Below are 24445 nucleotides of genomic sequence, written 5' to 3'. Positions count from 1 at the left end.
TTTTTAATCATTTGGATTAATTTTAATGGAATGAAATATATGATGATATTTATTAGAAAATTGATTAATGGTTTTGATGTGAAAACAAAACATGAGAATCAATATTAGGGTTTTAATGAAAAAACCATAACGATTTTTATAAAATTCTGTGAAATCGAGATGTTTAAAATATGTAGAAAATAGGTAGGTTAAATGCTAGAACATCACACTATCTATTCAAGAGAACTATGCTAAAGGTATTGATCTCTCATTTGTCAAAGGTATGTAGGTAACTTATTACGAATTCCAATCCCTCATTTTTTAAGTGTTTCTTTGGATGAAGATACGTAGGTAACCTGTCACAGATTCAGATCTACCCTTTTTTTTTTTTTTTAATGTTTCAATATGTTCATGCTTTAGAGTAATATTTAAATTGTTATTATATATTTCATGTATTTTACCTTCATTGGATTTGTGCTTTATTTGTAAAGTAATGTGAGTGCTAGCTAGAGAACATTTGCTTTAGATTGAGTTATTAAACTGTGAACCTAGAGATGCATTCTATTCTAAGACTTACTTTTTTCAATATTTAAAACATTATAAATTTTAAAAAATTCACGTAAATATGATACTAAATTTGACATGTTTTAACTGAATATGGATTCCTTCCCTTTAACAAAAACCCTAAATTCATCATTTTGATTCTTTTTGATAAATGTCATATTTAGTTAGCATGGTTTATAGTTAAAAGAATTCAAAAGTTTTTCTTCTTCTTTTTTTCAATAAAATAAAATGATGAACTCTTGTATCATTTGTTTCAACAAGGCTAAAAAAACCACGAAGTAAGGTCACTCAAAATAATGTCCATCCAACACACCCTCGTAGGATTAGTTGCCTTACCACACTTTGTAATGTGAACCTCGTAAATATAAAATTTTTTAAAACACAATTCTAGAAACCCAAAAAATCAAGTTTAATACAATATTTACCTGAACTAAGACACTAATACTATTGGAATGAACCCCTATCCAATGATTAGCGAAACATGAACAAGATGTATCAGGAAAAACACCACAAAGTCAATTATACTTTGATAAAGCTTGATTATTTGTTTTTTAAATAAAGAGAAAATTATGTTACTCCAAGCAAAACACCAATTTTATTCAATAATTCATGGCCCCAAAATAAAATTTTAAGTATAAGCTAAGTAAACCTATTTATACTAGGTAAAAAAATAATATCCTAAACAATTCTAAAAAACTAATATAAGAGTTCTAAATAAAATAAAAAAAAATAACTCTAAATTAACTTGGAAACTAATACAAATCTCGCATAACATTTTAGACCTTATCTCAAGGCCTTCCCAATGTTTCGATGGAACTAAAGTTTTAATCCAATATGAACAATATATTTATAAACTCCTAGTAAATTTCAACTTGATCCCACAATTGAATTGAAAATCATGTTTGTTTACATAAAACTATGTAATAAAAAAAAAATCAATCGAAAATTGACTTTAACTCTCCTAAATAAGTATGGAAATCTTTGAAATAGCTTTTGCCCTTTAGTTTCCTTGTAGAATATAAAAAAACCAAAAAATATTTTGCCATTAAAAAAGATGAGGGAGCATTTCCTTTTTTTAGCTATTTTTAAATCCTATACTAAAGTTTTCACATGTTGAAGAAACAAGTAGGTGAACCTACCAATGAATACACTGATTAATTCTATCAATTAGTAGCTTAGAATGATTTGGCATAAATGAAAGAGCAGTTGGTGGTAAGGCATATGAGTGGTTTATGGTAGTCCATCCAAAATGTATTGTGTCTCTAGTATCTATGGATAATATTTTAGGCATATTAGAGGGTTTTCACAATAAAGTAGTAGCAGGCTGCTAAGGCTGTTAGTAAAAATTTATGGGTAGAATAGAAGTTATTGCATTGTATATGGTAAACTAGGGCATTAGGCTAATGAGTGAAGCGAAGCGAAGAGTCATCTAAGAAAGAATCTTCTAATAGAGAAGCTTATGGATGTGACTGTTTCCAAGTATCATGATGACTCGGGCAATGACGAGGAGATCTCACATAGTGATAGTGGTAACATCCTTATTATCAGAAAGAGTTTGTTGACACCTAAAAATGATTCAAAAGAGAATTGACAACACAATAATATCTTTTTATTCTAAAGATAAGGTCTCCAACTTGATTATAGATAGTGGTAACTATGAGAACGCAATATCTACAATGGTGGCAAATAAGTTCCAACTGACAAATAAAAATCATTCTAAGCCCTATAAACTAACATGGTTGGATAGAGATACTAAGGTAATTATTGACAAAAGATGTCTCGTTTCCTCTTTCAAGAGACAAATATTTTGATAGTACTTGATGTGATGTAATGTCTATGGATGCGTGCCGTGTTTTGTTGTGGAGGCCATGATAGATAGACATGTGGTGCATAATGATAAAAAAAAAAAACTATATTTACCTTAAGTATTAGAGGAAAATGCATAGTGTTGGCACTTATAAAGAAGAAGGTGGAGATGCAAACCAAATAGAGAAAGAGTTGTTGTCTTTATCATAGTTTATTAAAGAGATCAAAGGCGAACAAGTAGTGTATGCCCTAGTTAATAGTGGTAGAATAGTTTGGGAAGAGGATGATATTGTTTATAGTCCTAAGAAAGTATAGTTTCCTGATATCATAGCTAGATAACATGTTATATTAATTGGTAGGGTCCAAGTTGTTTTTGAAGATTGATCTCTAAAATGGTTATAACAGATAAGAATCAAAATGAGAGATAAGTGGAAGACAACCTTTAAAACACAAAAAAAAAAAAAATCCATTTTAATATTATTATATTAAGTATATAGACACCAATAGAAATCTTATTCTATCTTCTGACCAAAAATTCCATTTTAGTATTTGTAGAGCATGTCGAAAGGTATAAAGTCCTTTTCTCTTAAGAAGTCAAATATAACATAAAAAATTATCAAAGGTTTCTATAAAAAATTAACAAAGGTTCAATTTAATAAGTTTATTGGATTTTAATGTAAATTTCTTATATTTGGATTTTAATTATATTCTAAATAAAAAGAAATTAAAAATATAGGCATGCATATAAATTTTATGAAATGTTATTTAAAGCAATCTTCTTTTAGTATTAGTAGCAATGGTAAAAGGAATAATTATGAATTTTTTTAGTCTAATTAATAGAATTATTGTAAAAAATAACAAAGGATCTCATGTGTGTATATTATAGTTCAAAATTTAAAATACTGTGATCAAGATAATATTTATTCATTTTTTAAACTTAAAATACTTTTTAATTTTTTTTTCAATAAAATTGTGCAATTTTTTTTTTAAAAGTCACAAGTTACATATGAAACTCTAAAACATAAACAAGACATGCAACTCTTAAAATTACACTATGTTCTCAAATAAATTTTAAATTGTGTTATTTTCAAAAACAAATTCCTACTTTAAATTTCTTATTTTTTTTTAGAAAAAACTTGCATTTTCATACATGACCATATACTCTTATTAAAACAAAAAGTTAAAAGAACTCAGTCTTTTACTATGCACACACTCATATTTTATTATGGATTTTCATAGTTAAATTATCATTTTATTCTTAACAATTTAAGCCTTATAGCATGTTTTCAAAGACAATAAGGTATTTTTTCAGGAGACATATTAATTTGCTATTACAAGGTTGAATGGGGTAGAAAAGTCTTTTAATTTTTTATTTGCACAACGTAATGTCTAGAATACCCTTAAAAATTGAATTTCTTTAACTATTAGGGTCGGGGTGTATTCAATTTTTTCTCCCTCTTGACACATTGTAATTATTAAAATACCATTTGAGTCAAATAATCTATAGCTAAGAAAATTTGAGGGGTTTTTTGATCTTTTTGTTATATATATATATATATATATATATATATTTTAATAATGTGTGGGGTTTAGGGCACTTAAGTATTTAAATAAATAAATTAAAAAAAAAAGTTTTTGGTGCTTGCATCACACATGCTAGTGTATAAGAGATACCAGTGCCTTTACGGCGGCGCCTCCCGAGGGCTAGACACCACATTTCATGGTTGTGTTCGATACATCTCGCCACCCCCTTCATGGTGGTGAGGCGTGTGCATTCACCCTATACATGGTGGAGCTTTGATAATGTTTTTTCTTTCCCCTTGTTTTCTCTCTCTAAAACCTTGAAAAACATGCTACCTTTGCAAAAAAATTAGAAGAGTGTGTTTTTTATGAGTTTTATCATATTTGGTTCTTATTTTTTAATTGTATCAAATTTAATATTTTTTTTTCAATTTCATAGCATTTTGTTTTATATCAAATTTGTCCTTTTACTTTATGATATTTCAGGTTTGGCCCTCAATGTTATGATTCTTATCCCTTTTAACAAATTTTAATTTGCTTTTAATTTTATCCTTTGATCCATGATCTTAATTTTTTTTTTATTTTTTTCATATTAGCTCTGTATTTTGATTTGGATTCTTTTGTGATTTTTTTTTTTATTTTGCCATTCAATTCAAAATTTGATGATATTTTAGGTGTAGCCCTTAATGTTTTGTTTTATAATTTTGATTCTTAGCTATTTTATCAAATTTTCATTTGTTTTTAATTTCATTCTTAGATCTATAATCTTGAATTTTTTATTTCATCCTCATTCTCTTGATTTTTTTTCTTTTTATTTTGGACTCATTTGTTAATTTGATCATTTTAAAAAACAATTTCCCTTCTATTCAAAATTTTATTAATTAGACTTTGTTATTTTCTTCAATTTTCTTTCAATCAGGTTATCCCTAACTCATGATCTAAGTAGGAGGTTTGACTAGGTGGCCTAAGTTTTTTAGGTCACTTTTTTATCCTTTTTTTATTGTCCTTGATAATTCGATTCTTTTTAAAATCAAACTTTGTTTTTTGTCTCTCTTTCTATTTTATCTTTTATTAGGTTATCTCATTCGCGTGATCCTACTTGAAAGTTTTGATGGCCTTACCCAGTTTTATTGGTACTTTGTTTTTTGAGACTTTTTTTTCGTTGTTTTTTTTTTTTTGGATTTTATCTTTCTATGTTTTGAATTTTAAAGATGGACAATCTTTATTTTTTTTTAATTTTTTTTCTATAATAACAAATCGTGAATTTTTATTATTATTTAAAATACAGACAGTGGTCGAGTATCTTTTTTGACACTACAAAAAAAAATCAGCTGTCCGCAGGCCACCATTGTATTGCTGCACCATTGCATCATGGTTGGGAAACCAAAAATACGAAATGGATAAAAAGATGCAGCCTTTTGGGGTCCAAATGGACACAAGGACTGATAAAATGAACAGAGTGAGTGCATTACAGTCGTAACATGGACATTATTTTGTATCTCAGAAACTCTGAGTCTGAGAAAAGCCACAGAATTCAAAAGGCTTTTAATTACCAGCCCCTCCGCCTCTTAGAGAGTGCCTTTGTGCAGACCAGTCAGTCCCACTAGTCCTTTAACGGATTGGTGTCGATGCCATCCTTTCAAGTCTTATTGCCATCGTCATAGCAGCAGTACTGTTTGCGCTAAGCCCACCTTTTTACATGTATACACAGCTTTAACGATGGTTTAAAATGCTTCACCGAGCAGGATTCCCTATCCCCCCGATTCGCACAGAAAGTCATAGATTGCACAGTTGTGATGCAATGTAAAGTCATCAGAATATGTAGTGTGCATGTTTTATCACGTTGGTGGTGACTGAAATCCATCTTTGAACGTTATTGGGTCTTTTAGCTCGTTTGTCCCACTGTTTTTCCTCCATCAGTGACTGCTGTAAATCTCATATATACATATATATATCAAGACACTATGGCTTGAGATAAGGTGTAAAAGGTCGCATCAGCTTTTTTGTTGACAACCAAACCCAATCTAACCAGCCTTAGGATCCAAATCCAACCATCTAGGTTTCATCTGCATGGGAACATTTGACAACTATTCGAGGATAGTGATGCCAAAAACACAGGGCCTGGATCTTTATATATTATAACCAACCCTTTTTTAAGGGATAGAAGAAAAGAAAAATAAAAAGAAGCATGGCTATAAATGATGCTGAGGATTGAAATCCAAGCCGACAATTCAAGCATCGAAATGATGAAAAAGGACAAAGGAAAGAAAATTGGCTCAACTAACAGTAACAAGGCAGATATTTCAAGATTCTAGTAATTGTCATTGCAAGGATCCGATATGCAAAGAGATAGCTATCTAATTCATTGCAGGGGTCCATATGTTGCTTTGGAGGATTGTGCAATATTGGAGATGGCCTTGATATATATCGACAGCCAATGAAATCATTCAATAACAAACAGCAACATGTGATCTTGTTTTTTTTTTTTTTTTTTCAATACTTAGATCCCTTTTGGCTGGTGGTGCAACAGCTTTTCATCAAAATTTAATTTTTTTTAAGTGTTTTTAAATTATTTTGATGTGTTGATATCAAAAATAAATTAAAAAAAATATTATTTTAATATATTTTCAAGCAAAAAAACACTTTAAAAAGTTATATTTATTACACTCTCAAACATTCTCTCGTAATTATAATACTCTTGAAGATTCTTTAAAGATGCAACTTATTCCCTCAACCCTCCATAATACTTTTTTAAAATGAGAGGGAGCAGGAGCAAGAGTCTCTTTAGACCAATTGGCCCCATAATTCTAACTAGACCTTGACAATTCATATGTGATTTAATCACCCTTTACAGGCACTCTTCCCATGTTAGGAATTAAAAAAAAAAAAAAAAAAAGCATCCATGCTTATAAGTTTATTGACATGACCAAAAAATTGATGTTTTATCCCAAGTGCAGAAGTGTCGAAGTAATAAATAACCCAGCAAGACCGGAGTCGAACCACAAGGAGGTGAACTATATAAAACTATAAACAACAAATGAAAATGAGTTGAAGAGAACTTTTGAGATGTGTTATTGATGTGAGTATTAATCAAAGATAAAAACAATTGTCAAGGTTAGAGGATCCACTAATAGTATTAAAAATAAGTATATATAAACTCTTTTTATTAATCAACTGGAAACTACACACAAACGAGGTTCCAATCGGATGATTTATCCTTAATAATTCATTATAAATTTTTAACATGATCATATTTATTATCTTATTTTAGTAACACCATACTTTTAAATATTGTCAAGAATTCATGATGTTAACTTATGTTAACAACAAATCAAGTTCCTTTCATAGCACAAATGTAGGTTATACTATACGGTTGGCTATAAAAGTGTCAAGCATTTGTTGTACCAAGTGTTATATAACACAAATCTAGATTAACCATTTAATAAGCAAGGTATTAAGAATTAATAAGATAAAAAGACAAGACATGTTAATAACAAACTTTCTTGGGTATAAACATTGAAGTCCATGTTGAGTTTATATTATATCTATTTTAACACTATTAGTGAAATCTTTTCACATTGACATAATAAACTTAGCTAAACATTATGAAGAAGAGAAACATAAATAAACAAGATGAGAACATGATTATATAAGTATAGTAAAGGAAATGAAATACATAAACAAGATATTAATGAAACTATAACATGAAATAAAACTAGAACATTAAAACTATAAAGAAACAAAGCAAGTAAGGAAATGATCTTGATCTGAGAACCAAGATGCCTAAATGTATGGAAAATGCCTCCTTTTATAGGCCAAAATTCGGAACTATTGATTTGATGACTATTTGTTGAGTAGGTGGCCATCTCTTGACTTGGTAACAATCCTTATCTTCTTATCTACAGAAAACATCATTGCTAACATCATAATTTAAATAGATAGTACATGAAAGTTATAGGAAATTGTCTCAACTTTCCAACAAAACAAGAATGAGGTCATTTAGACTTCTAGAACTCGATATATGGGCTGAACACTAAACAATGTCGGGCTACAAGACAGATTCAGACTTCTCTTTTGATGCTAAGATTTGGACTTTCAAACAGCAGAATTGAGTCTTGGACTCTCATGAATGTTTGAGGTCTCTGTCTTAGCTTTTTAGCCATATAAACCAAACTGAAATCCAAGATCTACAACTCTAGATATGACCCAATGACTGAACAATGTTCCAATTTGAATTGAATTAACATCTTTTTTTCTAAGCTTAGCTCTCTCTTTGTCTTCTCAATTTCAATAGTTAAACTCATCAATCAATCATTTGATTTATGTGATAGGCCTACATTTAAAATGAATATTTACCATAAATTAAAGATATCTTATATTATTAGACTTGTTATTATAAAACATGTTCTAGTTAAGGAGTTATTGATACTTCAAGTGCAAAATGATGATATAAAACCTTGATAAAAATACACTTTTAAGTACTAATCATTTATGCCATCCTTTCTAGTTCAAAAAATATATCCAAGTGTTCATAACAAACAATATTAGAATAAATGATTCTCTATATAATTCCTTTCTCTATGAATAGGTGTTAAATTCACATAAAAAAACATAAGACAGGCATTAGAGATATCGTTGAAATCATCTTTTAATTGCCACAACCTCATGACACTGTTTCCTTTTATTTAAGTGATTGCATTATGAGAATAAAACTTCGCAATCTAGTCCTTGAAAGAAACATAATAACAATTAGTACTCAAAATGTAAGCCTTTTGAACTGTCAAAACCTCAGCTTCATTGAATTCCTTAATACCTACAGAACAAGAAAAGATACAAATAAACTTTTCTTCACGATCTCTTAATATACCCCCAATCCTAGGTCTTGGCTTGCCATTTGCATATGCATCTACACTCTACTTAAGCATACCTTGAAGAGGAGGAATCCATGATGATTCACTACATGTTATTTCCTTAGTGGTCCACATAAGAATATCATTTTGTGATCTTAGTAAATATATCCTAGTATAGCAAAAACACCTATCACAACAAAATATTTTGTCCACGTTACAACTCTATAAAAAAAAAGTTAATAATATATCATCCTAGTTTGTTTCCACTTCATTAAAAATTGAATTATTACAAGCATTCCAAATGGACCATATAACTCCAATAAAAAACAAACAACACGCATTTCTTTGTATAGTTTCTAAGATCATTCAATGCCGCTATAAAAAAAAAATCATTTAAAGGCTTTGGTAAGATTCATTTTGCCCTAACCATGCCACCAATTGTGACCATAACTTTCATACCATCTTATAATAAAGAAAAACATGGCTTGTAGTTTCAATCCTTCTTCTTCTTCTTCTTCTTCTTTTTTTTTTTTTTTTTTTTTTTCAGAAAAGGCAATTGAAATAACACTCTTATAATAAACCTCATTAGTGGACAAAAGTTTTTGTAAGTAGTTTTATTCAAGATGGCAAGCCAAAGATTAAACTTAACCTTAGAAGGAGCAGAAAAGGACCATAAGTAGTTTATCTTTTACTAAAAGAATTGTTTTAAGAAAAGAGGAATAACTTTTCACCTAAAATATATCTTTTGGATCTAGTCTCCAAATCTTTATGTCCACAACATCTCGAGTTAAAGAAATTCTAGATAGTAATTGCAAACATTCCCCTTTTTTTTTTTTCCAATCCTATTATCTTTTCCTTTATAATAAAAACCAACCTCAATAATGCTATTCCAAGTTCTAATCTCTAAGATCAAAGCATTCAAATTTTCAAACACAACATGACTAGAAAATCTGCTTTTGAGAATGGAATCTCTTAACCATTTTAAAATCCAAAATAAAGTATGAGTCCCATTCCCTCAACCATGGAAATTGCATTTTGTAAGCTATATAATAGTCTTTCATGCCATTAAAAGAGTTTCTAAAAATTTTAGAACCACCTTATTATTGTCAGCTGATATTTCAAATCCAAAAAATTCCTCTAACGCTAATGAAAATATCATTATTGTACTTTCATAACCATTTAAATGACATTGCTTTATTTTTTTTTCATAATAGACCACACCCTTAATCCCTCTCTAGCTTTCGGCCTAACTAGGAAATTCAAAGCCACCTTACAGATAGTTTGTTCATTCATATCTCACTTCATAAGAATCATCTTTGCATGTAAAAAATATTTTTAGCTACACTAAATGGAATTTTAAACAAAGACATATAGCAAAGAGAAAGATTAAACAACACTAAATTTAATAAACAAATTCTTCCATATACCGAAAGATACCTGAATTTTCGATTTTTAAGACTAGACTTAATCTTTTCCAAAATTGTTTCCAAGTGGAACATGCTCTCAGATTTGCTCTTGGAGGAAGCCCTAATTATTTAACATATAAACAACTTGATTTACATCTTATAGAGTCAATCACTCCTTTAGTAAATTTCAAATCAACATTGATGCTAATTAAAAGACTCTTATGAAAGTTAACTTTAAATCTAAGCATAGCTAAAACCAATAAAGAATGATTTTAATATTCTTAAGAGCTTCCATGTCATTCATATTAAATATCATTATATAAGCAGCATATTGAAGCAGAGTTGTTGATTGAGAGATGTGTCAAACAAAATCATTATTGGTTAAATATTTAATAACCTATTCTTTCTTGCTCAAACAAAAAAATTATTAACCCTTCTATAACTACTTTAAATAAAAAGGGTGACAAAGGACCTTTGTTCATGGGAAACTCATTAGATGGCAAGTCATATATAAGTAGAAAAAGATGAGTCATCAGGATACATTCTCAAATTCAGGAGATCCATCTATCTCCAAAAATCATATGGCTATGATCTCACAAATGAAATCTCAAGATACCAAATCAAAAGCCTTTTGGAAATAAACTTTAAAGAGAAAACCTTGAATGTGTTGCCTTCATAAACTATCTACAATCTCAATGGCTAATAAAAAATAACCAAGGATCTCCCCTCATAAAATGAAAGCAGATAGAGGTTCACTTATCTTCTTATCAATAATTTATCTAATCCTCAAGGACATGATCTTGGAAATGATCTTATATGTCCTATTCAAAAGATTGATAGGTCTAAATTTCATGAATTTTTTATCCTATTTAATCTTTATAATTAATGTAACATAAGCATTATTAATCCTTTTTAGCATCTTGATGGTATAGAAAAATTCTGAAATCAACAAAAACATCTCCTTTTCAATAAGTGGCTATGCTTTTTAATGAAGTCAAAATTAAAACCAAGAGGTCTTGGGAGTTGTAGACCTTTCACAACTCCACACGTCCTGATTGACCTCCTTCAAGATGACCTCTCTCTCCAACAAAACTAAACAATAAAAACTTATTAAAACATGTACCTCTCATTTATAGCTTAGCAACTAAAGAACTAAAACTTAAAAAATTAAAACATATCCCTCATATACAGCCTAATAAGAATACCAATACTAAACAAATTGTATAAGAAATTTAAAGCCCAAGATTTAATCTCTGAAGCACTAGAAATAACATTCTTATAAACAATAATTGGGTCATTGAAGTTCTTCCCGTTAGAAAGAGAAGCAGAGAGATGAAAGAATTTTGTATTCCCATCACCCAACATACACCTAATTATTCCTTCATAATGTTTGCTCAAATTTCACAACTCAAAGTTTAGACACCTCAACTCATTAGACTCAATATATGTTAAACTCCTACTCTCATTCTCTTTCTCAATTGTTTTAAATCTAGATTCTACCATAAATGGTAAAATTCTATTCATGCAAATTTTTTCCTTAATAGACTAAACTTTTTAATAAGACCATATCATAGCAAAAAGATGCCCATATTGACTTTAAATCAAAATAAAATGAATGGTGCATTAACCAATAATTTAAAAATTAAAAAGACCTTGTAACCCAATCTTTGAGTTCTCTACCATAAAAAAAAAAAAATGGAACACTCATCTAAACGGCTTTTATCCAAGCTAATGAGCTTATTATGAGGAAAAGCCAATATAGCAATTAGGTGTGCAAAACACTTATCAATATGAATCATAGAAGAACCTCTAAACCAACTATATTGATGAACATTGAAGGCCTAATAAGTTCACAAGTATTCAAAAACCATTGAAGGATTCTTGCTCACACATGATTTGAAAACCAACCACTCTTCTTATTCTAACTCAAAGCCTCATTGAAATCACTTACAACATACCAAGTTCATCCAAATGAAAATTTAAGAATAATGAGCTCCTCCCACAAGCTTTTTTTTTTTTTTTTTCTTCCAAACTACTCCCAACATATAAACAATGTATTACACATCTGAAACCCTTTTCAATATGAGTCTCAATCATGTTTGAAACCTAAAATGAATAATTATTCCAAATGACTAATAAACCTTTAAATCTACCTTTAAAGTTAATACCATGCCATTTAACATAGGAATTGTTCCACAATCTATAACATAAAAGTGTCTATAATCCTCTACAAAATAGTTTCATCAATACAACAAACATTAAGATGATAACTAGCAATGACATTCTTAATTACTTGTCTTCTATCCCTTCTTAACAAATCTCTAATATTCCAATAAAAAAATCTTTATAATTTAAAATAAATACCTTCACATTAAGAAAACAGTAAAGGAATTATACATTTTTTCCCATTCCATTTCCTTTTTATTTGCCATATCATGAAATTGATTCTTTAATGCATCATCTCCCTAAGCTACTATAATACCCAAAGTATCATTAGCATTCACTAATCTCTTGACTAGCTTCTAACAAGAACTCATTATTTTTATACTTTATGTTCTTACATTTTGTACATTGCAAAAACTTGAGGCAATGACTTTATATTCCATGAAGGAGACACTTAAATGATCATCAAACACATCAAAATAGCCTTTTAGATTCAACATATTTATTTTCCTATATTTTTTCTTTACTAGACCTCTCTGCATTTTCTTTTGTATAGTGACATTATAGGGATCAATGTTCCCAAGTTAAAAGCAATGTGCCCAATTTCAAAACCCATCTCTCTTACATTTCTTGATAATCCACACAAAAGTTCATTATTATTTGAATTAACAACTAAATCACATTTTATTGTAACATCTTGAATCTCTATGAACAAGCAATAAATTAAATTATTTTGAAAATCAAAATGTATCCCATTATTTTGAAAGACTCTAATCTCGCTACAAACTTATTGAAGAATAATATAAGCTAGTTGTTGATGTTTTCATGCAATAGCTACAATTACCTTAATTTATATTTGTTATATCTAATATGAAAGATATGTCATCATCGTTAACCTTTCTAAGGATAATAGCCATCATTGTATGCAGAGCATCATCTAATTTTAAAAATCTCTTCGTTGGCTTCCTAGATAGATATATTGTATAATTATTCCTATTAGCAATGAAAATAATATCTTCTATAAAATAAACATTTTGTTCAATGCTAATTAGCACAATCACCTTTGTCAAATACTTGTATATGTATCCACTCTAATCACTTGAGCATGCTCAAATATAATAGCTTGAAAATTCTTTATTTTCCAAGCTGATAAAGGTAAACCAATTATTTCAACCCAACAAAAATAATCAATAGCCTTTTCCAATGCACTCTAAGGCCCAACACCATTATAAAAACATTGACAATATATGGTTTATATGGTCTAAAAAGTATATCATAGCTCCAATACTATTAAAAGTCAAAATAACATTAAATGCCCCCTAAAAACCTAGTTTGTGAGAAGATAAATCATTATTGGTTAAATATTTAATTAGTTTTACATAATTCACTCCCTCCAAAATATTATCAACCATACTACACAATAGGCAATTGTTTGCATAATCTAAGATTACATTAATAGATCTTTTATCAGAATGAAAATTCTCTTCCAAAACCTTTACATAATTATGTTTGTCTTTGAATATCATAGGAATAAATGTTGAAGATAATTCCTTAAAAGTAATCTCTATTTGGCTTTTTACTTTAGCCTTCCCATTATGTTCTTTGTCTGTATTCGTGTTGAACTTTGATGTGATCCTTAAAAAACTAAATCTCCATCTTTTCTTTTCTTTTTTTGCTTCTAAGAATGAAATGGCTTTATAATATCTCTAAAAAACAAAAGCTTTTATATATATATATTGGCATGTAATCAATCCAGGGATCATTCAAAATAATAAACCTTGCTAGTGGTTTGTATAGGGTATGATTTTGCAAGGCAAGTTAATAATGGTGATAAATGATGGCTAAGTTTATGGTCATCAATGATTTGTTTATGGTGTATGTGTGTGGGACATGGCAATGATGATGATTATTGTTGACTAGGTTTCAGGTTAGGATTATAAGAGGGACAATAAAGGTCAAAGTTTATGAAGAATGGCGATGATGATAGTTGTTAGTGATAAAGGTTAGGGCTAGGGTTAGGTGAGGGATGAAAAGGGGTAGAGGTCATAGTTAAGATTGTTGATAATGGTTGTTATCAATGATGATGATTATAATCTATCTAATGTAGTTATATTTTCTTGTAGCTTATATAGTGAAAAGTGAAGAGTTAAAAAATTAGGTCGTAGAGTGATTAATACTTAAAAGTGCATATTTATCAAGGTTTTATATCATCATTTTACACTTAAAGTATCAATAACTCCTTAACTAAAACATGTTTTATAATAACAAGTCTAATACTATAAAATACCCTAATATATGATAAGTTTTCATCTTAAATGCAGGCCTATCATATAAATCAAAGGATTGATTGATGAGTTCAAGTATGGAAATTGAAAGGACAAAGAGAGGGTGAAGCTTAGAAAAGAGACGTTGGTGCAGTCCAAACTGGAACATTGTTTGGTAATTGGGTCATATCTCGAGTTCTAGATGTCAAAATGATCTCAAATGTTTACACAAATTCAGTAAGACATAGGCTTACAACTTTCATGTTTTCATCAAGATCTAAGAAGGCCGTTTGCAAGTCCAAATTATAGCAATAACGGAGAAGTCTGAATCTGTTCTGCAGTCCAAACACTGTTTAGTGTTTGGCCCATATCTGAAGTTCTAGAAGTCCAAATCACCTCCATTTTTTTTCCTAGAAAGCTGAGTCAATTTCCTACAACTTTTATGTTTTTTAAAGGACCCAGTTTGGATGGTAGCATTTTTGTTTTATTCAGACAAGAAGATAAGGATTTTCACCAAGTCAAAAGTTGGCCACCCACTTAACAATTAGTCATCAAATCAATAATTCTGAATTTTGGCCTATAAAAGGAGGCATTTGCCATGCATTTGGGGGCTTGGTTGTTCAGATCAAGTTCATGCTCTTTATTTCTCTCTTTATATTTTTTTTTTTTTTGTAATTTTTAAGTTTTGCTTTCATTAATATCTTGTTTATGCTTTTCATTTCCTTTCCTTTACTTAGTTAACTTGTATTTTCTTTATGTTCTTGTTTTGTTTATTTATGTTTTTCTTCTTCATTATGTTTAACTAAGTTTATTATGTCAAGGTGAAAAGGTTACACTAATGGTGTAAGAATAAGTATAGTGTAAACTCAACATGGACCTTAATGTTTAATATTAACATGTCTTATCTTTTTTATCTTACTAATTCTTAATACCTTGCTTGTTAAATGGTTAATCTAGATTTGTGTTGTATAACACTTGGTACAACAAATACTTGGCACTCTCATAACCCAACCGTATGGTATTACCTACACCTAGGCTATGAAAGGAACTTGATTTATTGTTAACATCAGTTAACATCATGAATTCCTGACAATATTTAAAAGTTTGGTGTTATGTAAATAAGATAATTAATATGATCATGTTAATAATTTATAATGAACTATTAATGACAAATCATCTGATTGGAACCTTCTTCATGTGTAGTTTCCAAATTGAGTAATAAGAGTTTATACTATACTTGTTTGAAATACCATTGGTGGATCCTCTAACCTTGACATTTTTTTTTATCATTGTTTAATCCTTACTTTAATCTTCAATCTCAAAGTTCTCATTAATTTTTTCCTCCTCTTCTTTTTATTACTACTACTACTACTACTACTACTACTACTACTACTACTACTACTACTACTATTATTATTATTATTTACATTATATTTATATTATATAATATATCTCGTTGATCTTTTTATAAACTCAGTATATAGGCTGGAAACTTGTGACCTGATCTTTTAGATCATTCTCAGGTATAACAACGCCATGTACTGAGTATTATTATTATTATTATTATTATTATTATTATTATTATTACTATTACTATTACTATTACTATTATTGTTACTATTATTGTTACTATTATTGTTGTTGTTGTTGTTGTTGTTGTTGTCTTGTTATTTATAATTTATACAATTAACCTCCTTGTGGTTCGACCCCGGTCTTGCCGGGTTATTTATTACTTCGACACTCCTATACTTGGGAGAAGACATCAATCATTTGGTCATGTCATAGAGCACTAAAACTTTTATAGAGGAGAAGCCCTATGCTAAATGGACTTTGGACTTAAGCTATATGCGTATGCTAACCCAAGCTAAACAAACTTTGGGTTTAAGCTATACACGTGTGCTTACTTAGCTCATCATGGAATAGACTCCGACCTCAGATCCTAGGTCTTAGGCTTGGATTTAGATTTGCTATCAAATAATTTTTAAGCCTATAAAAAAATACTTTTTGTATAACCCATAAATAGTTCTTAGGTCCATAAATATTATTTATTATCTAGCCCATGAATAAACAGTCTGAATAATCTTTTTCTTTAATTTCAATAATTTTTTGTTTAAGCAAACAAATCAAAATTTAAAGTTTAAAACTATCAAGTTAATTTTTTTCTTATGGTCAGTAATTAAGGATGATAAATTGTGGAGGTTATGATAATAAATTCTACTTCAGCTTGGTTCCAAAATTCATTATAAATAAGGGTTCAAGGAAGAACTTTTTCAATAAATTTTTAAACTCTTCTTCACTTATTTTTCTAGAACACTTTCCTTCTTCTTCTTTTTTCCTTTTGTTCTAAATCTTAGATTTAAAAAAAATGAAGAGATTTTGATTTATATTTCTTACATTTCATGGCCTTTGTTTAGTAGTACAACTAATCAAGGTGGTGTTGGAATCCTAGGAGGCTGATTATAAACATTTTGTTTGCACCAAGAAACAAGCAATAAAGCCTTAAAAACAAATGATTGATTCTATATGACAATAGATATTTATCTAAACTAGATTCTAAGTGCTTCAACAAGTAAATGTTCGTAACAATTTAGTTTTTTTAAATTTCATTTATGTAATTATTTTCAAGCGTGCTTGTTGTGTTTAAAGGTTTTAGATTGATTTTATGATTTTAGTATTTATATAAAATTACCTTGTAGTTAAACTAAACAAAGAACTAATTTGAATTGACTTTAGATTTTATTCTTTATTTCATTAGCTTTTCAATAACATCTTAATGCCTTAATTGTTTGTTGTTTAGTTCAATTTATGGTAATATAGTTTATAAATGCTAAATTATAAACTTATCTCATGCTAAATAACTTATAATTAGAAATTGTCTACTATAATTTTTATTTTTTTTGTGTTTAGTATTTTTAAAAGCCAAATTTTAATTATATATATTTGGCTGTTGTTTTATAAATATCGATGTCATCTTTGCATGATTTGATTGCTTATACCAATGTTACTTTGGCAAGTACTTTTCTGATAAAAGGGATTCCACCATCATATTTTATGGAGCATAGTGAGTGTTATAACCCAATTTTAAATTTTCACAAAAATTATCATTTTCAATTAAAATTAAGAACAAAAAATGAAAAAAATGAAAAGCAACAATAAAATGAAAATGAGAAAAGACTGATAAATTGGCAAGAGTAGACTATGAAAGGTTTCAAATGCATGGAAGAACCAAGTTAGACTTTTTGACAAAATTAGAAGCCCAATTGTACCCTATCATACCTAAGATGAAGGATAATACAGATTCAAGGTCAAACTAGGTGAATATTGGAGGAGTTTGCACAAAATATTAAGTCTAGGGCCTTAATTAAACTTATATTAGGTCAATATGATTTAACGTGGGCCCAATTAAAGCATTAGTTAAGTTTAAGAATAAATGTGGGCCAAATTAAAAGATTAATTAAGTTCAAGGACTTAATTAGACTTTTAATGGGTGAAAGTAAATTTACTAGGGACTTAATTGGTGAATTTTAAGTTTGGAAGCTTAATTCATGTTTAATTGAGAAGATTAGAATTTTAGAGGATCAAATTTAACTTCTAAAAAGTCAATTGGTTGAAAATAGAGAGTAAATTGCAAGAAAAAAAAGGTTTAGGGGTTGACCGAAGGCAAAATTGAAGAAAGTAAAGACTAAGGACTAATTTGTATAAGGCACGAGACTTTAGGGGCTGAAATCGGTGAAATAAAGAGCCAAATTGAAGAAAATTGAAAGTTGAATGCTCAATTAAGGATCAATTTGCATAAACCCAAAACCAAGGACTAAGATGAAAAAGGCATTAAAATCAGTGGATTTTTTAAAACTTGGTAGGAGTGAAATTAAATTGATTCTTAAAATCAAAATCTTAATTAAGGATCTAATTGAATAAATCAAAAATTAAGAATTGATTTTGAGAGAGGAGTTTCTAAACCTAGTTTGGTTTTTAAGTGCCAAAATTGTGTTATTTTATTTAAATAAAATAGCACGTTTTGTAGGAAATGATGTCATTTTGGTAATTAACTTGATATAAAAAGAAGGAAATGACATCATTTTTATGTTTCTGAGCACCATCTTCTTCCTCCGCACTAAGTTTACATATGGAGAGATGGATTTTTTTTCCTCTTTTTTATCATTTGTTTTATGTCTCTGTCTCTCCTCCACGTCCCCCACATCATAATACAAAACACACTCCTCTTGTGGCCTGCCATTGTATCTTAAAAAATGCAGAAAATAGATCTTTTAGCAGCCTTAAACCCCTTGCAAAGTGACCCCAAATAACACTACTAAACCAATCTTTTTTTTTTTTTTTTCATGTGTTTGGACATGACTATGGTGGTCCTACATTCTCTTTATCCCCTATAAATACCACCCTTATGAAAAACATCAAGGGGGAGGAAAACAAAAGAAAAACATAACCTTTTTTTCACCTGTTTTCCTCTTGCCAGGAAGATTTTTAACTCTCCCCTAGAAAACCCACGGTCAACCTCATATCCTAGACCTTGCAAACCCTAAAACCACCTTCTAGACAATTATAAAACTAGCCTCTCTCCCAAATCTTAGCCAACAGCCCCTTTTGTTTTAGCTATACCAGAGACCCATCAACAACTTTTGATACCAACAACTTGACCTCCGTCCTCACCAGTTTCATCTGTCTCTCTTAGCTTAGAACAACAATACTCTACCTTGGACCACCGTTGTTCCTCCTAGCCACCACAGCAAGCAACACCACCGTGAGTTAATGCCGACACTAATGACCAATAATTCCCCATTCCAAGCAATCTTTTTCTCCCTTCCCTAAACCTTTAGGATTTGTTTTTACTTGCATGCAGAACATGAATTATTCATGTGCTGCAGCAAGTAAATAATTAATATGGTCATTTGGTCCAGCTCAGTAACCATGTAATTTTCAGGCTGAACCCTCAGCCCAGCCCACACCATTAGGTTGGGTCCAGCCTTATCTTAAAAAAAAAAAAAAATTGTTGGGCCTTCAGTCGACCCAACCAACTGGGTTAAGCTCGAGCTTCATGCCTAATCAGCCTAGCTCCTACACTAAAGGTGTATTAGGCAAACAAACCTTTAAATTTTTTTTTTTAAAAATCTAAAAAATAATCCAGGGGCCATTTTGAATTTACTTATGGGCTCCCATATGTTTTTCCAATAATTTTGCTTAATGTTAGATCACAGATGGATACTATAAAATACAGACCCGGTATTAAAAAATTCCCGGTTTTCTAAAAATTTTTTAAAAAATCCAAAACAAATTCAAAAATACTAAAATATATTTTTTCTTCATGCATACGACCATATTCTAAAATTTGCATGCATATTTTATATGAAAAAATAAAAATTACATTTTCATCATACTTTAAAAATTACAAAAAAAATCAAAATAGATATCATAACCAACTTATGATTATCCACTAGGATTTGGACAAAATTTCAAATAAAAAAAACCATTTTTTTAATTTCTTGGTTGTTAGGATAGTTTGTTTTAATCTGATAAGATAAGAATCTTCTTACTAAAAAGGATTTTTCTTAAACTTTAGATAGAATTTTTTTTTTTTTGGTTTTTAGAATGACTAGGTTTTAACTTGATGAGATAAAAATCTCTTTATCGAGGAGGATTTTTCTCAAACTTTAGATAGACTAACGAATAAAAACATGACTTAGAACAAATAACAAAGCAGTTTACCATAGGTAGAGTGCACTAGGGGTGACACATCTTTTCTTTTCACAATTAATCTCCTTACCTAGACTCTCGAAAACAATTAGATTTATTAGTGACTATAATACTAGGTAACGATTCTTTTTTCTTCTTCTTTTTTACTAATATAAGACAAGAAATCCTTGTACTTTCCATCCATAACCAACCCCAATAACACTGATCTAAAAGGATGATCGTCGCGACACTACACATAAATGACAGTGAGAAACTTCAAAATTTTAATGGACTAAACTTTAAAAGACATTGTTCTATATGATAATGTTAAACTTTGTAAAGTTCTTGTCTAAAAATGTGTTAAAGCTATTAGATAATGAATATGATACAAATATTATGGCAGTTGTGGATACATGGAATCATAGAAATTTTATGTGCAAGAAACACGTCTTGAAATGATTGAACAACACATTATATGAAATTTATAGTTCAATCAAAAGTGCAAAGGTATTATGAGATGTTTAAGACTAAAGGTACAAGGTTGAAGATGTTAGTATGAAAAAATCATAGTAAAAAATTTTAGATTTCAAGATATTTAATTCAAAGACCGTGGTAAGCTAAGCTCAAGAGTTTTAGCTTATCTTGCAAATTATTCATGTTAAAGGAATAATTTTGAGTGAATCCTTTCAAGAGGCTGCAATTATTTAAAAAATTATATCATCTTAAAATGACTTAAAAAACTATCTTAATTATAAGATAACCATTTTATAGGTAAAATGGTAGATAAAATGCCAGCAAAACAAACAAGATCACCCGGTAAGGCAAGATGTCAGCTTTGGCCCTGACGCCCAGACGTGGCCTTTTCTGGGAATAGCTTCAGGAGCTACAAGAGGAGGAGTTCCACAAGTTGTTTGGAGCATACAATCTCGAGGCTTAGACTCGGCAGCAGCATTCAAACCAATCTCTAAAACTTTCAAATCTCCGAGCATTCTCATCCAGAAGTTTTCTAGTTTCAGATATCGGTAATAAACACCTCTGCTACGGAAAAAATTAACTGCATGAATTAATTCTTGAAAAATACTTCCTTTCGCTGCCTTATTGAAGAGTTTGCCACCTTTTTCATATTCTATAACATGGTACATTTTTCTTTGGCGGTCATAACCTCATACAGATGCAGCACATTTGAATCTATCAATCAATCTGATCCATCATCTGTTCTTTCAAAATTTGTCTGGCCAGTTTTAAGGTTTCTCCCATAGTAAACTTCAGAAAGGTTTTCTTGACCCAGCAATCTCCCAAAACCATTCTTTTCCATCGACACATTACCCCTGTTTTCCTTTTTCAATAAGAAATCCTAATAGACTGATATACTGCACAGGGATCTTTTGAACTTGAAAGCTCGGCAGCTTGCGCAAAGGGAACAAAACATAAATTATGTTACTAATCTCCTGGTGCATTCGGGCCCCAAATGCGAACCTGTCATGTGTTGTTTACCCAACTTCACAAGGGATGGATAAGGGCAACCTCAATGGCAATTGAGTTTCACAGGCTTCACAGAATGACAAAACCAGAGTTCAAGCACATCTTTGAGCACTGCCTGTTGTTCGCATTTCAAAGATGGAAAGGAGAGATGGAACACCAAGGTATCATGAAAATATTGTAACATCACGAGTATCAACAATAATAACAATGGAAGTCCATTGTTCATGCACGAAACAAATGAATGCTCATATCAGAATCACTGGTAAGAGATTCAGACAAATGACAAAGTGGGTCCAAAATGTGTCAACTGCCAAATCCAGGAACAATATGAAGATCAAGAAACAGACTCAAACCTAAATATTTCAAACAGAGAAAAACACTTGTAAGAACACAACATCTAGCCCATTTATATATTTTCTTTGATTGAAATCAGCAAAACAATATATCCCATAATCAAGAATATGAAAAAGATCATGCATTTGCATAAATTTGTAACATAGCAAAACTAAACAGATCACGAGACCCCAAAGATCTTACGGTGAAAAAGGGGACCTCAAGTTTATCCTAGAAGGAAAGAAGAAAAGAAATAAACAGGTAGCCTTGAGTAAATCTTAACGTTTAAGAGAAAGAAATGACAGAGGCAAGTACAATGTATCTATGTAAACCTAATTAAATTCTCCTCAGAATTAGGCAGGAAAAATTAAGCCAGGAAAAGTCTTTGCTGCTAAATAGGAAATGTATAATACAGAGAATAATGGTCTTTTAGGAATCTAACATATTTACCAAAACCATTTAATTATATAAGATTCGATTAATTGCTAGGTATGAAAATCTTGATAGTAATGCAAGTCTTTCACCAAACTTTCTTTCCAAGTTTTCAATTACCAAAAAAAGTATTACGCATTGAATGAGTAGATCTCACAAGCGAATCACATAAATCATAGAATACTAGTAAAGTAGAGGGGATGGATTTTTTTGTCAATAAAGAAAGCTGGGGGATGGAATTCAATCCACACATCCGAGAGGTGACAATAACACAGTGAAACTAAGAAAGGGAAACCAACAACTTTCCAAAATTATAAAACTATGGGCGGTGGTTGGATTTCATTACAGTTTTATCAGCCATGGAGCTCTAAGATCTTTCTTTTGTTTTATAAGGGGTTGCTTTCTTGAACTCCTATTTTTCTAATACTACGTCCCTACTATCAGAAAAGAATTATAGAAGATGGATTTCCCAAATATTGTAAGGGCTCAAAATCAAGTGAGAGTACAAAAGGGGATGGCTTCTCACCTCACAAATAACCATGTTATCATAGCAGACATTTTATCAAGACTTCCTGTGAAGACTCTCTCAAGGTTCAACTGTGTATGCAAGTTATGGTACTGCATGATTAATTCAGATCCTGGTTTCCAAGCCTTGCACCACAGCCGGTCGTGGAGGAATCCTCGGCTCCTTTTTCGATTGTCTGACTTTGATTTTAACCCTCTTGAACACCTCGGACACCGATACGCTTATAACTTTGTTTCGACAGATACTGAGGGGAAAAACATCTGTCTGATGCAAATTAAGGTGCATGAACCTGTTAAACTCATATTGCCAGGTTGCTTTGGTTTGCTTGTCTTTTCTACAGACACACGCATTCATGTGTGTAACCCTAGCACTCGTCGAATTCTAGCACTGCCGGATTATAAAAGTAAAATAGCAGGATTTGGGGTCGGGTATCTGAGCTCAATAAGAAGACTCAAGATCGTGCGGTTAATTCCTCGACGACCATCAAGCCTTCATTTAGAGTGCTCAGTTTTCACTCTTGCTCCAGGGCAAGAAGGATTTTCATGGAGGGTGCTGAATGATCAGTGCCCGTATTTGGTGGATCAGTTCAGTCTTCCAGCTTTCGCAAACGAAACAATCTACTGGAAAATCGACCGTCAGCAAGCTCTCAACAGGCATAACGATTTCATTGTATCGTTCAATATTAGAAACGAGAAGTTTATGACCATTACTCATCCTGCAGACTGGATTCCTACTTCTAATCTTGACTGGAGATCACCAATTCGAAATTCAACGCAACTGGTGGAACTACGAGGGACTTTGTGCATGATACAGACATTAGCATCCTCTCATGTGGCAGTATGGAAACTGGCGGATCACAAGAATAGCATGCGGGTAAAAATATGCATGATCGACACAAGCAGAATTCATCCGAATTTTGTTGGAGAAGTCCAGTGCATCAAGGATGGAGAAATCATATTCAACTCAGCTAGTAATCATCTGCTCTACTATGATGTGAGAAAGAAAACATTTAGAAAGAAGATGCTACCGCACTCTGCAGAAAATCTTACCAGTTATTGCGAAAGTCTTACTTCCCTAACAAGATGATGATAGATTGATTTACAGGAACTTTTTATTTTTTTTCATCACTTTGAACTTCTTTCAGTTGATAACCCCCTGAGTTTTGGCAAAATTTTCTTTTTGGGTCTTTGAAGTTTTGTAGGAGAAGGCTCTTTCTTCATTCTTCAAAAAAGAATTACAATAGGAGCACTCATGTGTAACTCGATTCTTTTCATGGCATGTGTTATGAAGCGGGAAGAACAGTGGCGCGAAGAATATGAAGACTTTCAAATTAAAAGATGGTTGAAGCTACTGTGTCGTTTCTTGAACAACTTCCCAGCTTATACGCACCGTTTAAATAAACCAGAAACTTAAGCTGAGGTGCACGAAGGA

The 24445-nt window shown here is 30.6% G+C and overlaps 1 protein-coding gene across 1 annotated transcript; it reads left to right on the top strand.

The window, feature by feature from the left end:
- The first annotated feature begins 22948 nt into the window (after window positions 1-22948).
- On the top strand, window positions 22949-24100 carry LOC118034446 (putative F-box protein At1g50870). Its single transcript, XM_035039739.2, has one exon. It carries the CDS (start codon window positions 22949-22951, stop codon window positions 24098-24100), a length of 1152 nt encoding a protein of 383 aa, XP_034895630.1.
- The last annotated feature ends 345 nt before the right edge of the window (window positions 24101-24445 follow it).

Source organism: Populus alba, chromosome 13, assembly GCF_005239225.2.
Source record: "Populus alba chromosome 13, ASM523922v2, whole genome shotgun sequence".
NCBI classification, from domain to species: domain Eukaryota; kingdom Viridiplantae; phylum Streptophyta; class Magnoliopsida; order Malpighiales; family Salicaceae; genus Populus; species Populus alba.
The sequence above is the reverse complement of the archived record's forward strand: the minus strand, read 5'-3'. Positions and strand labels throughout refer to the sequence as shown.